The 16,865-nt window shown below is 38.3% G+C and overlaps 1 protein-coding gene and 1 pseudogene across 1 annotated transcript; one reads left to right on the forward strand and one right to left on the reverse strand.

Moving 5' to 3' along the window:
- Nucleotides 1-5,237: 5,237 nt before the first annotated feature.
- On the reverse strand, nt 5,238-5,816 carry LOC128161077 (uncharacterized). The gene has a single exon (XM_052824324.1). It carries the CDS (start codon nt 5,814-5,816, stop codon nt 5,238-5,240), a length of 579 nt encoding a protein of 192 aa, XP_052680284.1.
- Nucleotides 5,817-13,202: 7,386 nt separating this feature from the next.
- LOC128161078 (uncharacterized) lies at nt 13,203-14,354 on the forward strand (annotated as a pseudogene).
- The last annotated feature ends 2,511 nt before the right edge of the window (nt 14,355-16,865 follow it).

A 16,865-nucleotide genomic window follows, 5' to 3' on the forward strand; every position in this document is an offset into this window, starting at 1 on the left:
AGAGGGCACCTGCTCTAAAAACTTTAACCAGCTCTTAAAACCTTAACCTCATCCAGCATCCGAAACCTATGGCTCAGATTCAGCATTCATGCCTGTCAGGTGCATCAGTATCGTAAGACGCACCATCCTTGCAAGTTTGGTGAAGTTAGGACCAGAAATAACTAAGATATATTTTTTAGCATCCTTGATAATGGAGATCAGGCTCTGCATCTGAAGCTACCTCTGCCATTCATTTATATTATAGTTAGATCATATATGCAAGTTTGAAATAGTGCTATTACCTACATATATTAAACATGTGACCTGTTCCAAAAAAACTAAACCTCATCCAGCATCCGAAACCTATGGCTCAGATTCAGCATTCAAGCCTGTCAGGTGCATCAGTTTCATAAGACACACCATCCATGTAAGTTTGGTAAAGTTAGGACCAGTAATAACTAAGATATGATCATCAGAGGGCACCTGCTCTAAAAACTTTAACCAGCTCTTAAAACCTTAACCTCATCCAGCATCCGAAACCTATGGCTCAGATTCAGCATTCAAGCCTGTCAGGTGCATCAGTATCATAAGACGCACCATCTATGCAAGTTTGGTGAAGTTGGGACCAGTAGTAACTTAGAAATGGCTATCAAAGGGCACCTGCAACAAAAACTTTAACCTGCTCGAAAAACCTAACTTCATCTAGCATCCGAAACCTTCGGCTCAGATTCAGCATTCAAGCCTGTCAGGTGCAAAAGTATCATAAGACACACCATCCATGCAAGTTTGGTGAAGTAAGGACCAGTAGTAAGTAAGATATAATCATCAGAGGGCACCTGCTCCAAAAACTTTAACCAGCTCTAAAAACCTTAACCTCATCCAGCATCCGAAACCTATGGCTCAGATTCAGCATTCAAGCCTGTCAGGTGCATCAGTATCATAAGACACACCATCTATGCAAGTTTGGTGAAGTTTGGACCAGTAGTAACTTAGAAATGGCTATCAAAGGGCACCTGCAACAAAAACTTTAACCTGCTCCAAACACCTTAACCTCCTCCAGCATCTGAAATTCATGGCCCAGATTCAGCATCCAAGTCTCTCAAGTCCATTAGCAGGTCCAGATGCATCATTCATGCAAGTTTGGTGAAGATAGGACAAGTAATAAGTTAGATACAGGACCTGCAACAAAAACTTTAACCAGGTCCGGACGCCGACGCCGACGCCGACGCCGACGCCGAGGGTATAGCATAAGCTCCCCCCGACTTCGTCTCGGTGAGCTAAAAATGTATACCACCATTTGTTTAAATTACATTGTAACTTTTTAAGAAGTAACACTTATATGTACATCTATATTATATTAAAATAGAAAATCTATTAGGCAAACAATAATATTATTATATTTGTTTTGTATATATTACAACCATATGCGCTATGTAGCAACCTCTAATGATACACCGTCCACTAATGATATAATGTTGCATTAGTGGTCAGGATGTTGACCACTAATGATATTTTCTAAGTCATTAATATATAACGAAAATAAAAATGGCGACAAATTTTCACCTTGGCGTACTCCAACATTACAGCTGAAAAATTCGGAAGATAAGCCATTCATACTGATTTTTGACTTAACTTCCATGTACATGTTTTTAATATAATTAAAACATTTCCCATTTATTCCATTTTTGATTAACTTGCTCCAAAGACCATTTCTCCAGACAGTGTCGAATGCCTGTTTAAAATCAACAAAAGCACAAGCAAAGTTTTTTCTTCATTGACATAAGAGTATGGGATAAAAACTGTAGTGTTATTATATGGTCTAGAGTTGAATAATTTTTTCTAAAACCTGCCTGGCTTTCGCTGATAACGTCAATCTCTGATGCATATATCTCTAATCTATTGCTTAATATACAAGTAAAAAGTTTTCCTAAGCAACTTAATAATGTTATCGGCCTATAGTTCTCAGGATGTGTTGGGTCGCCTTTGTTTTTATATATGGGTTTCACAATACCTACAAGCCATTCATCTGGAATAAAACCATTGTCAAAAATAATATTAAACAACTTGTTATATAAAGGTAGAAATAAAGAAACTGTTGCCGAAATGTGTTCATTAAGCACCTCATCATACCCAGCGGCTTTATTATTTTTGAGTTTCTTTACAGCTTCTAATATTTCTTCATCTCCTATGGTACTGTTAAGAATAGCATCAGACATTTCGATTTCAGCATTCGATAAACATCCACTGTATTCTATATTGGGTTCATCGTGATTTTCACAATCATTAATAGCTCTTAAGTAATCAAACATATTATTAATATCAACAGCACACTTATTCGATGATTTTTATGTATTTAAGATTTTCCAATATTCCTTGGAGTTTGTAGAGCGCAAGTTCTTAAGTTTTCTAGTTAAATCCGTTTTATAACCTTTGATGCATTTATCTATTGTGTGCTTGTATATTTTACTCATTTCTTTAAGGTTGTCTTTGTTTTCAGATGACTGACATTTTTTATGAATACGTTTAGCCAAATAAAGTTCTTCCTTGCTGCTCTACATTCTCCATTGAACCATGGTTTCTTGTTCATTGTATTTGTATTATCCGACGAAAAGTTTTTACTATATTTTAAACCAAATGTTATTCTAGCTGCTCTTGAAAAAACATCACATAATTCCCTGGTAATATTGGTAATATGGCCTTGGCTAATGTTCTCGCCAAGCATTGACAATTCATGTAATTTGTTATCAATAGATATTACAGCTGATCTATCGATATTGTTACAAAAGTCGTCCGCTTTACCTGGACACCATAATTTCACACTTGATTGATTTTCACCTATACAACTGTGGGTTGTTTTCCTTATTACAACATGAAAAAGAAAACGATATAGGATTGTGTACATCTGAATAAAAACTGCAAAAATCAATGACATCAAAGTTCTGTAAAATTCTAAATACATTCGTAGTTGCTAGAACGTAGTCCACAGTACTACTGTTTTTACAAGTTGTCCCGCCTATATTTTTATCACTGCCAAATCGGCTATTAACAATGTAGATTTCATTATTTTTACAAAATTCAATTAACTTATATCCATAATTATTCACAGTGGTATCTTGAACAATTCTCTTAAGCGGTATATTATAGCTTTCAAAGACCAATGCCCGTTCAACAATATCGGGTTGAAAAATATCTGTACATCCATTTAGATGCGCTATAAAATCATCAGAAATAAATAAATCATTCAAATGTCCAACCCTGGCATTAAAGTCACCCATAAGACAAAAACATTTAGATTCATTTGTAATATTAATTAACTCTTGTTCTATTTCTATAAAACAGTCGGGTGATGCATATCTACTACCTTCAGGCGGTAAGTAAACAACGCCGCATAATAAGTCGTCAGTGGAGTTAAGTAACATTTTGTCTAATTTAAACCAAAACACATATTTACAGTCTGTGTTAATTATTTTTATATACTTAACAATGTTATCCCTGACTGCCAAGATGATTCCACCAGAGCGGGTATTTGTAAGTATACGTCTGTTTTTCATAAATGTTACATATCCTGGTACAGGTACCTCTCGATGGCTCGAACTTCGATCGCTCGAAGTTCTTGATTGCTCGAAGTGAGTCTAGGGTCCCGATTTTTCCCTATATAACTAAGCAAAGGACTATATATGGTTTGAGCCTAAAATGGCCCCCTAAAATGAACGTTGTCATTTTAGTGTAATTCTTTGTTTTATTTGTACACATATACATTTGAAGTTTTTTCATAATTTTCATTTTGAATTTAGTGCCCACAATTTAAAAATATGACATCATAAAGTTTACCTTTTCCCGCTATTTTCTAATTTTTAGAATAAAACGTCTTGTTTTGAGGCATTTTTTCTTTAAGGAAACATTGAGCGACTACTTGAACAACCAAAATATTTTCACCAAAAATGTATCTTTCCAATACTTATAAGTGACAAAAAGTTCGTTTTTGTTCGAAGAGTCGCTCTATATTTCCCATACGAAAAAAGATAAGAAAAATGTCAATTTTTGGTTGATTTTGATTGAATTATAAAAATAGCGTCACTTCTGACGTCATATACTGCGAGTGAGTGCATATAAATCAAATAAATAGGTGAAAAACATATTTCATGTCAACTCTTTTATAAAATTACACAACAAATTAATGGACCTGAATCATTTTTAAAATGGCGCATTTTGGGGACCAAATTTGACTAATATCATATATAGTTCTTTTCTCTTGATTTCTCGAACTCTTGATCTCTCGAAACCCTTGATCCCTCGAAGTCAAACTGCAGTTCCGTTATTCATAGTCTATAGTTTTTTACTCTCGATACCTCGAAGTCGCCGTGTATCTCGAAGCGCTATACCCAATGAACACCTTCTCGGTCATTTAAGTTGCTCCAGGCGTATAAGACGCGGGACCCGTGTCATGGGTTAATTATTTATTCAGGCGACACTTGTCGTCCAAGGTGATAATTGTTTGATGATTGCCCATACCAATACCCAATCTATAATCAACATTCACCGTTTTACGATAAATTGGAGACGCAATGAAAATGAGAGATTAATTGAGACAAAACGATTATACTGAGCCGTGGTCAAATTTTAAAATTATAAAACTTTAAAAATTATGCTTATCAGCATCATTGTCATTATAATGATTATTGCTGAACAAGTTCTTACAGCTGGTGAAGGACCCGTACAGTGGGAACAATGGGTGATACCCAGTTACCACATTTATGACATGTCGATCGTTTTGCAGTACAGTAGCACTGATCAATCTGGTCTTTATATGATGCATAAAATAAATAATTATTATGAGTTTATTCAATAGTTGTTTTTATTTAGTTTTAAAAACATCCAGTTCTGTATATTCTACTGAAAAGAAAACGTTGTTCAAGCACGTGCATAAGGAGGTTAGCACTAAATAAATGGTTGAATAATAACATCCAGTAAGGCTAATTTTAAAACCCGTCGGTCAACCCGGACAATTCCGAACTCTTGAAAACTCGAACTCTCGAATCCTCGAACTTTTTCCCCGGTCCCATGGACTTCGAGCTATCGAGAGTTACCTGTATTTGAATATTATCACAGTCGTCGGTTTTGGTTTCAGTGAGACCTAGTACATCATAATTCGAAATAAAGTCTGTAAATTCTTGATAATTTAACTTATTTTTTACACCACACACATTTAAGGAAAGAAACTTAAGATCACTCGTCGCAGTCCGTTCTCCCGTGGGTCCCTATCTACCAGAAGGAGTTGATCCTTGGCGTTGTCTTTTGTTTGGCTGTCGGTCACTTCGGGGTGTCTGTTGACTCGCATGGCTTGGTCCAGTCTGTCGCGTAGTTGCAATTTGACGGGCGGATTCCATAGGTGGAGTGTAAATCTCTCCCTCAATGTACAGGACATCGCGGACGAGCTTTGCGCGTTTTTTCTCTTTCTTGGCCTGACGCATGACAGGGTAGAGCTTTTTTCTCCTCTCTTCAATTTCCGGGGGATATTGTTCATTCACCCAGACATTTGATCCTTTCAGCTTCTGCGCCGCATGTGTTCGGATGAACTCCCTATCCTTGTAATATGTAAATTTGGCCACAATATTTCGTGGGTGTTCATTAAATTCGTCCCATCTGCCCATTCTGTGAACACGTTCAAAAGAGATTTCGTACTCGAGCTTGTATTTTTTCTGGAGGAAATCCTGTAGCAGGGCCTCGGTGTCTTCCCCTCTTTGTTCCGGGATTCCTGAGAACACGAGGTTATCCCTCATGGACCGCGCCTTGAGATCCGTCACTGAGTTTTGTAGCTTTTCATTAGCGTCTTCCATTCTTTTCATTTTAATTATCAGCTATAATATTTTCGGAAAGTTGTTGTTCTTGTCTGTACTGTTCTAAGCTTTTCCTGTTGTTGTTTATTACGGTTCTATTTGCTTCTGCCGTTTCCTTAACTGAATCGAACACTTCTCCTAAGGAGCTCACATTGGTTTCTAGGTTTTTGAAGTCGGATTTCACACTTTTTACATCATTATCTAGCTTCTTTGCGCGGGATTCCATTGCGTCAATAGAGCCCCGAATTTCTCTTAATGACAAAATTTCTCCCTCAATCGTGTTCAAACGATTTTCTAGATTATCGTTTTTTAATTCAATGTTCGTAAGTTTTGTGTTCATTTGGAGTAGGAGGGTGTGTATAGATTCCAAAGTCACATCACCCTGAATATTTACTGTTGGCTGACCATATATGATTGAGTGACTTTCCTCCAGAAGTTTTGACGTGTTCATTTCAGACATTGTTCAGTTATTGTAATTCACTTTAATGCTAGATTGTAATAAATTGCATTTGTACAAATTGGAATGAGTCTACATAAGTCTACATAAGTTTTAGGACACAGGTTTCGAGACCACGGATCGCTGACTACTACACTATTCAATACGGCTCAAACAAGACGTGGGTGAGTTGATCTCACGGACACACACACAAATAGATATATGTACTTGTGTAAATTTTTGATAACATAGGTAGTTCTTACAACCTAAATAAATTCAATAGTTTCAACAGAGTTGGGTCCTCCTTCACAAGACTTATGTATATGCAGAGTTACAGTTCTCTTATAGCTGTTTAAGACTTGTTTTTGTAAGTTGTTTTAAGTTTTCACAGGAGCCCAAAACAACAACGACTTACCGGCTCGATGACCTCTGACCTCATCATGATTAGTGGATATAAAGATAACTAGACGATACCTATTTTTTGTGTTTTTTTAATGTAAAATTACTGTGAAAAAGATTCTCTCATTGTGATCGAAACTCATGGTAAATGTAGCATTCGATTTCACTTTTAGTTTCGGGACTCTTCTAGTGTTATCCAAGTTGACACGTTAAATTCAAAGTCCGATATCTCGAATTTGTTTACCAAAAAAAATTACACATCATCGCCAATAAATGAAGTTTTCATATCTATCTACTGACGATTTACACAAAAGTAAGTGTATTGTTCTCAACGACAGTTTACCGTGCATGCGAGATAGAAATCAAAGTCGTTGTGTTCACGTGCTTGAGTGAACACAAAACTAAATTTTGGGCGTGATCGTTTATCAAACAACAACATTTTTTGTATTCTTTTTTAAAGAAAAGATGCATGCGCTAAAATATAATTGCGCTAATCTACAGGCGCTTGCGTTTGCGCTAAAATACGTATGCGCCAAATTTTCTCGTTTTACAGTATATAAGGCTAACATAAACAAGACTCGGGAGTATGTATGTAGTCAATTAAATAAATTTTTACACTTAACACATATTTAAAGAGTTGTCTGCCTTTAAGGAATTTTTTTAACAAAAAATCAATTTCTAAAATATGTTTGGTTAATTATGAATCATCTTAGGAATTTGCAGAAAAATGAGTCTATAACAATTTCATTATCAACAAAAATTTATAATACTGGTACCATATCAGTAAGAAATTAAGCATTTTAAGCATTTCCTCGTTCATTATTATAAGAGGCTGACAGCAAAATTGCTGATGTTAATGCTCAATACTTAAAACAAATATATTTAAATTTTCAACGGTCTTTGTTTATGATAAAATAACGGATCAATTTTGAACCCTAAAACCAATTAACTTCATAAAACATGAGTGACAGAAAATGGGCGTTTCTTGTAGCATTACCGAAAAACGGTATTTGCTGCGCCGCGTAGTAATACAAAGCATGTGCTAAAAAAAAAATAGTGGTTTTAAAATAATGTTATTTTCAAGCGTACAAATTGGAAATGATAAAGGAATCATTCTTCGAATATTATGAGGTGATAATTTTTGTCAAAGCGTGGTCAAATCTATCATAAAGCCCGAAGGGCTTTATTGGACTTGACCACGCCCCGAACGAAATTATCACCTCGTAATACTCAAAAAACGATTCTTTATTCCTTATAAAAACATGATAAACTCAGACTCACAACATCTAGCTATATCAAACTGACATAACTTGTGAATAAATGATTACATGAATGGATAATTTGAATGAAGTCACACGGTAATTTAAAAACTATTTCATTTTTTTTTTATAATTATCATGATCATGCATATTTTAAGATTAGTATCTCAGCAAAATTTTGATGTATTTACAGCATGTTCAGAAAAAATTTCCTCTTCTAACTCCCTCTTCCAATCTTCTTCAAATCAGCCGAATGACAGTTCACAGCTTTTAACTTTCTTGTTCCTTAATTTTCCTGTCAGCATTTTAAACACATGGTGCATGAAATCCGCAAACGTTGCATTCCATCTGGCTGCATTGTTTTATCTTGTTGTGGTAAGGCAGACTTAAGAATTTGTACTTTCCTTTTAGGCCAGTTTCCACATGAAATTTGGTTTTCTGGGACGTACTTGTATGGTTTTGATTCATACTGCTCAAAAAGTGAAAGTTCCTTATCATTGGAGTAGACAGCAGGCTTTTCTTGATTGTCTGGTCCATTTTCTCCAAATCCATGTTCGCACCACAATGGATAGTTGGAAACAAAAAATCTCCAGTTTGATGGGCTTATTTAAATGTTTGAATCGGTTTCCTACCCCTCGGCAGTATGGACAGGATCTTAGGGCACCATGTTTAGAAAGATGAAAAACTTTGGAAAATGCAAAATATGTCGCAAAAAATTGAAGCAATACCACTTTCACTGTTACTGGTGCTGCTGCATATGAGCTGATCACTGGAAATTCAGTTGATTGAATTATTTCATTCGTAACCAGTTCTAAATATGGTTTTAAAGATTTCGGTTCATTTCCCTTTAGTCCACATGGAATGAATCCAACCAAAAGCACGGGTCCAAAGAGTAGACGAAGTTCAAATGGCAAATTTATCCATGTAAGAATGATAGGCCAAATAGACTTCTGACTAGGCATATGTTTGTTTGGATTAACTCCATCTGTAAATAACGACAGTGGAATGGTGTAATTTTCCTTCGTTCCGCGAAACAATCCACCTCTTCAACCCATATTTGGTAAACCTTGCCTTCAGTTGAATCCCCCAGAGTCCCATTAACAGTTACCTTGTTGGCATACAACTCTGCGCTTGTTTTGGACTGATTGACCTTATTTAGTTAGTACCGTCACCATTAAATTCTTCATGCAATCACCTACTGATATCGTGTCTTAACTTACCTCAGGCTTTCCCCGAAACACGCTAACCGACCCGGGAAAATGAACTAAATTAAATCCACGTCGAGATCGAGAGTCCCCATTTGTACATGTCAACAAACTGCACTACTTCACTTTACACAGGACTGGTGATGGTGTTAAAAAGAATATCAGAGCGAGTAAAGTGACGATATCTGTAGTAAAATGTCCGAGTAATTTTTTTTTTTTTTTGGAATCAAATATTTGTACACAATGTGCTCGGAAATACGATTAATCAGTCCAAAACTAGCGCAATTCTTTTGTTTGGCGTAAATTGCAGATTTTTACTATGGAGGACACTGTAGCCCCAGGTCGTCCATCCGACTTTTTTAGACCGGGAGCTACAGACCTGCAGCTATCATTTTGGCAAGCATCTTGAACCACGAAGAAAAGCATTTTGACGATAAAACTTTAAATCTTCAATTTGCCAAAAAAATTTAAAACAAATTCGCGGGAATGATAAAGCAATTCTCAGCGATCGATTGAGTACAAATTCCTCTGATCGATATGACGTCACAATAAGCAGCATGATGTCATATTTTAATCAGAAACATGTCAATTATAATTTTATCTTTGGTTCAAATTATAAAAACTACAGGCGTAAAATGTCCATTGAAGCTGAATATATCTTCGATTTCTCTGTATTGTGCATAATGTGGTACCACAGTTCGACTCTTCCGTGTACGAAATCAAATGTAATTCTCTCCCCTGACCTCCATCTTGCCAGACGTGTGCTGCGACATATTTTGTCTCTTAGCCTATATCTGGAGGGATTTGTCAGGTAACTTCATCGTCCATTACGACATTGGCGTCGCCGGTAGCTGAGGAATCTACAATAACCTCGTTTTCCAAGTTACCAACTTCCACACAACTTAATTTCCCGTAAAATCAGACAGCCTCACGAAACCCGTGTTGCCAGTTTGTTGATTTTCAATTCGGGGTGAATATTGATAAGTATTGATTCTTAAATTTATTAAAAGTAATTTTTGTGACATTTATAACCAAAACCGTAAATTTTCTTGAAATTAATGCAGAAAGTTTGATATTTAGACTTATTTTTTTTCATGCTAAAATTAGTCACGTGCCCCAGTTTCCCTCGCTTTTGAAAGTAATGTGCGCAGTTCGCGCCATTATAATTTACGCATTTCGGAACAGAAACAACTTCTATTATAGAATGTTATACTGAAATTTAAAGGAAATTATTTGGCTTTATTCCAATTTTTTTTTATTTCTATAAATCTTACAAACCCCATACTTTTTGTAGGTATTGGGGCCACTGGCTCTGCTTTCACTCACTTATTTTGCTACTGAAAGCACATATTTCCATAAATAAAATATTTCAAATACCATTTAAGGCTGCAAATACAATCAACCTCTGGGATGCCTCTGAGGCTGACCTGAAATCCTTGGATGGCATAGGACAAGCTAAAGCCAATGGCATCCTTCAGCTTGGAGAAAGAAAAGATTTTAATTTCTATGATGTGGCTGACGTCACCCAGACTGATCCATCTAAATGGGTAGCATGGAGCAAAGCGGGTATTGTGTGTATAAGGAAACTCAAGGCGGATTCTTCGGCAAATCCACCTTTTCAGTTGACAAGCAATACACTGTACACCATGGAGCTTAACTCAACCCTCATGGAGATGAACAAAAACATCAAGCCTCTACATGATGAAGTAAAGTTTCTGAGGGCAAAAGTTGTCCTAAAATCGGAGGTGGATAGATCCATGTACAAAACACCTACCGCACCGAACATTGAATTTAAGGTCGCAGAGGAAAGCCTGGACAATACACTGATCCTTTCACAGAGCGAAAACCAAGCAACAAAAGAGGTTTCGGACAAAGGGACGGACCAGAAGCTGATCAAAGACAGACAGATATCGGTAATTCTTTCGTCAGGCTTCATCCCTGATCCATTCAAGGTAGCAAAGCCTAAAACAAGTACACCCATCAATAGGCTGCTGGAGAATGCTGATTTCCAAACCATTTCTCTAATACAGCCAAATTCTAAATGCACTCAAGTGCCCAATGCCAATTCCAAAAGATTGGTGAGCAGTGAAAAACCAGCATCTGACAACAGTCAACAGAACCTATTTCCGGGACTCAAACTTCACAAGACAAACCTAGTGCTGTGGGGTCTCAGACTCCCAGGGAACCAAGCCGGGGTAGAACGACAAAGAAAAGCGACGCAGATTGCGGTCTACCAGTTCGTCATCATCGGATAATGCTTCATCTAATTGGACCCGTACCTCGAGGAACAGGTCAAGAAGCAAAAAGTCCACAGATACAAAAGATCCCGGTAGTCAAAGGTAGTGACAGCCCAAATTGGGAATCTTTCATATGTTTGAGCGAGTTGCAGCGCATAGAGGATGGTCTGCAAACAAGAAAGCTTTTCGTCTGCTGGATTGTTTAGGAGATGTAGCGTTAGAGTACGCCCGCAAAGTAAATCAAAATGGCGACTACAAAGACCTTAAACGGCACCTCAAGCAGAGATTCAGCAGGAAGGAAGTGCCAATTCTTGCTCGTCGTCAGTTACACTTCACTAAGCAGCTGGAAAATGAAAACGTTGAAGATTTTTCACAGCGCGTCTACTTTTTAGCACTAGATGGCTATGAAAGTTTTGAAGGAAACATGATTGAGGAAATTGCAACAGAAACTTTTCTACGTGACTGTCGAGATAAGGAGGCCGCCATGATGGCCATGGACAGAGAACCAACAACATTGCAAAAAGCAGTTAAATATGTAAAAACTGCTTTTGCCAATCACCCTGCTCTATATGGAATTAGAGGAGCTAGCGGAGCAAATGCATATTTTCAACGCCAAGTCTCTATTCCTAGCGGGGAGGGTTCCCCAACACGTGATTGTTCTCCTTGTAGGGCTGAATCCAAGCTCTCTAATGAGAAGGATAAAAATAATTGTTCATTGGATGAGCATGTTAGCCATCTTACCTCCCTGGTTGAGAAGTTGACAACTAATGTCCAACAATCACTCAGCGGGAATCAAGTTCGACGCAGCTCACCAGTACCAAGAGGCCTTCCCTTTGAGAAAAATCAAAGTCTCAGTAGATCAGCAGCCAGAACACAGCGCTTCCCTTCCCCTACCCGTTGTAAGAGTTCCAGCGAAGCTAAAGGCCAACCAGCAGGGGATTTAAACAACAAGGGGTCAGGCTATTAGGCCCACACTTGACCCTTGATAAGAGTGGCCTAACGGATCATGTTATTACTATACGACGGACTTCAGGAAGAAGTATTAAGCTGGATATCACCATGGAGGGGGGGGGGCCTATAAGCGCTTTTATAGATACAGCCACAATGATAACACTTATCAACGAGAGCTTAATCCCAGATAACCAGCTAGCCACGAATGAGCTCACCAAGTTAAAAGGAATAGGATCCCAGATAATGCATGGCAGGTTGATAAAAGGAGTTGGTTTTGCAGTTGGCAATCTTCATGTCTCCTGGGACTGCTGAGCTGTTCCAATAGATGATGAAATGATACTAGGACTCGACTTTCTGGCAGCGTACCATGGAATTGTCAACATTAAGGAGTGCACCATTTCGCTGGAGAACAACACATCATTAAAGCTGATATCGGATCTAAAACAGCACCCTAACTCTTATGTCCAGATACAGAGGACAATGTGTATTCAGTCAAACACCATAGTTATAGTACCTGTTCAACTAGAAAACAACTAAACAGGTGAATATGTTGTCTATCCTGTACGCCTAAAATCGGAGTTGCTAGGATCCCATACCCTTGGATGGGGCAATAATAAGCTATGAGCTTTATAATTGACTCTAGTACTGCGGTTAGACCACCAGTGGTCCCTGATGTGAAGGCACCCAATCCCATGACAGTGTCTAGGGTTTCATGCTCCGACACATACTCAACACACACCGGGAAGTGCCACTGTCCGATCTGTAACATAGGCCTACACAGGCACGTTAAGCGCCACGTGTTGCGTAGCCACTTGCCGTGGTTCTGGATTGATAGCCTCTCCTGTTGGGAATGCAGACAGCTTAAAGGATCAGTCCTAAGCCTGACCGTTAAACATACCATGGCCCACAAGGGAGAACAGCGTTCCTTTGATGATGACAGCTTGCAGGAATGGTGCCAGCTGTTTAACGGATCACTACATTTGTTGAGAGAGTGGTTTGGGGCTGAGGACTTAGATGAGTTGCTTCATATGTTGTCCACCTACCATAGTGGTGCTACAGGAGAGTTCACAGTTGCAGAATTACAACTAATGAGGTTCTACTCTGCCCATTACAGCACGACCAGGCCTGCACAGTGCAGCGTCTCCCCAATGAACCATATTGCATGCGTGCTCCACTGGCAGGTTATTTCCACCGTGTTGAAAGCCCAGACAGTAGAACGCCAAGTGGCTTTCCAGAGCCATCAGCGCCGACTGCTGACCAGTGGAATGACAAAATACAAACCATTGCGATAAGAGGAACCCGCAATGCTGGTGATAGCCACTTTCACTTGGAGCTGGCGGTGGCCAATTACGTATTTCCTAAGGATTGGGGCAAATGGGATAGACAAATAGGATCCTCACGTAACCTTAAGGTTTCCTTTGGGCTTCATCCTCAAGTGGTGTGTGATGCACCGTCCGAAATATTGGACAAGCTTGGCGTGCTTGCTAGCTTACTACAATGCTGTGCAATTGGAGAGGTGGGGGTAGACTTGACTAAAAAGTGCCACTGCAGTCCCTGTGATGATCCTCACGAATGTCGGCACACTCGACTGAGGAAACAGCTGGATTTCCTGTCTGACGCCCTCCAGATTGCAAGGAGTTTGGGCAAGCCAGTGATCTTGCATTGTCGAGATGACGGTTCCGGAGAGGCAGCCACACAGACGCTCTCCTCCATCCAGATGAGGACAGGTCGGATCATATTTTCCACCGCCACTGTTTTACTGGCGAGGCCCAAGAGTTGCGTCAGTGGCAGAAGAGGCTGCCACATGCCAACTTTAGAGTAACAATGAAGTCAATCCAAGACCCAAGGACGGTAGCGCTAATACCACCAGAGCGGCTTCTCTTGGAGACTGATGCTCCGTATTTGCCCCCTGCTCCTGGATGTCGCCTCAACCATCAATGGAATGTGTTGTCCCGGGCCAAATAAGTTGCCTTCATCACAGGAACACTCCACTCTCACTCCTCCTGAAGGTGGCTTACGCCAATGCCATGGACATCTACGGATGCCCCTAAACCCGTCATCCTGTAGATGGTCTACAATACTGATGTATACTGTAAATACCTTTTTTAGTTGCAGTTTCATATGAGCTTAGGGAAAGTATATATAACAGCAATATTTTTGATGTTGTGATCTGGGCTATCCAGTTATGTAGATTTTACTATTTTTTGTTTGTTTTTTTTTTCTCTTCGTTCCTCCTCCCACTTACTGCTCCAGTACTATTGAAACTGAATTTTTTTTTAACTGTGTAGGGATTCTATCTCTCACAGACCTTCATTCATATCACACCGAGTATTGCAGAAGTTAAGCATTCGAATGTTACTTATCTTAAGCATTACAGGACATAATTTTTGGGAGGGGTGGATTTTTCTAATTAATATTATGGGATTCGCCAATGGATATCGGCTCTACAAGAGGGGGGGGATTGTACCACAGCCCGACTCTTCCGTGTACGACCTATCTAACGTAATTCTCTCCTCTGACCTCCATCATGCCAGACGTGTGCTGTCACTTAGCCTATATCTGGAGGTCAGGTAACTTCATCGTCCATTACGACAATAATTATCATTGATGATGTCACATGCATGTTTAGTAAAGAAGATCAATGTCGGGAGACAAGTCATCGGAATGCAGTGTAAACAATGCCAAAATATGACTTATTAAATACTGATAAACAAGATTCAGATGACTTTCAGTTTGGATATAATCAGGATAATACGGGTATGTATCTTTTGTTTTATTAGCGAGTGTTATAAGGAAAGCAGATAGACAATTATGTGGCTTGACCGGCCTTTCCTCTGTCAGTGTGTACAAAAAAGTTTTAAGTGTAACACTACCCCAAATATCATGAAAGTTGAATTTTGCAATAATGGCAAATATCAAAAGCTTATAACATAAACTACTTGAGAAGTGCTGCTAGAATCCTGTGCTTCGTTGTAGTAAATAAAAAATACGTACACAGTATTTTCAATGAAACTGAAGAAGTCGAGGGAGTTTCCGATAAATAATGAAAATACAGTTGCGTGCCAAAAATGAGTTCGCAAAATGGTAGTCGTAACAGAGTTTTTTCTGCAAGGTAGATTTTAAAAAGAAAATAAAGCTTATTTTCTACAATAACCAGAATTGAATAATCGTCCGATGATTCTCCGAGTTTTTTTCTGCCTTCGTCGATGTTATTTTTTTAATTATTCCCTTTTTGAAAACAATTATCGTCTGCACACCAACGTGGCACCAAACCGGAGAAAAAATTTGGGAAGGCAGAAACAAGTCATCATACAGATTTCGGATTTTAAATGTCTAAAACTGGAAGGATGATCGCAGTATACAGCAAAAACTGTGAGGTAAAGTTTTATAATACTAAAGACCGGACAATCGCAATTCAAAGTCAAAGTTGTTGAATAGAGGGCACCGCTTGATAACCAAATGACAGTTTGGAGTCCCAAGAAATAACAAAAAAAAAACATGCTTTTAAGAATCGAAAAGCTTGATTTACTGCAAGATCAGAGTCTAATGTGTTGAATAAAACCATAACTAGATTGCTTCTTAACAGCCATTGTTCGTGACTTTACAAATCGCCGAAAGATTGTTAAAAAGGGATACCACGAATTCTATGTCCAATTAGACCCTTAAAGAACACAGTATCAACACAATTTTGGGCATACATAACGTTCAGACATTAATATCACCAAACCATAGCAGAAGTATTGATTACACAAGTACAAAGGTCTAAAAATGAATCAAAAAATTTTCGTGACCTAGGAAGAGTTGTTGACATTTTGATTAGTGGCCCTTTTTATTCTACACAAAGCACGTACATCGCTAAACCAAGAAAATTCTATGATTATTTCACTCCCAAGGCCATAATTCAAAGTATTATATATGTTTGCTGAGTCATTTTTACTTTGTTGTTAAAAATAGTTGGTCCGAAAAATTCAGGTGATGACGAGACCTAAGTAAACGTTGGCCATTTTGCGAACTCATTCATGGCCAACTACTGTATTTATTTTATGCGATTAACAATAGGATTCAAGCAGCAATACTACATGTAACAAGCATTCTGATAGTATTGCATAAGCAATACACGTCCCCTACCGGTTTGTGGAAATTGTGAAAACAATGCACTGTTATGCAGAATATCAAACCCGAACATTAAAAATTTGGAACATAAAAAATAAATTTTCTCCAAAATATGTCAACCAGACGCTACAATAAACTTGAAATGTAGTCTGATATTTTGAAGCTGTTAAGCAAATTTCATATTATTCCTCAAACGCATAAAGAAAAAAAAGTGTAGAACTGAGGTGGGACAGACAGACGGACGGACAGACTGACGGACGCAGAGGAAAGCTATAGTCCCCTCCAATAAAACCGATCGAATTATTGCATCATACATACAAATGAACTTCGGGGTACTGTTACACTTTTCGTTTTTTTGTTAAGGTAAAAGTTATTTATCTTTAACTGTCACGTGATACCATGGCACGGCAGCTTCAAAGATCGACTCGATTCTGAAGTTGAAAAATAAC

Source organism: Crassostrea angulata, chromosome 8, assembly GCF_025612915.1.
Source record: "Crassostrea angulata isolate pt1a10 chromosome 8, ASM2561291v2, whole genome shotgun sequence".
NCBI lineage: Eukaryota > Metazoa > Mollusca > Bivalvia > Ostreida > Ostreidae > Magallana > Magallana angulata.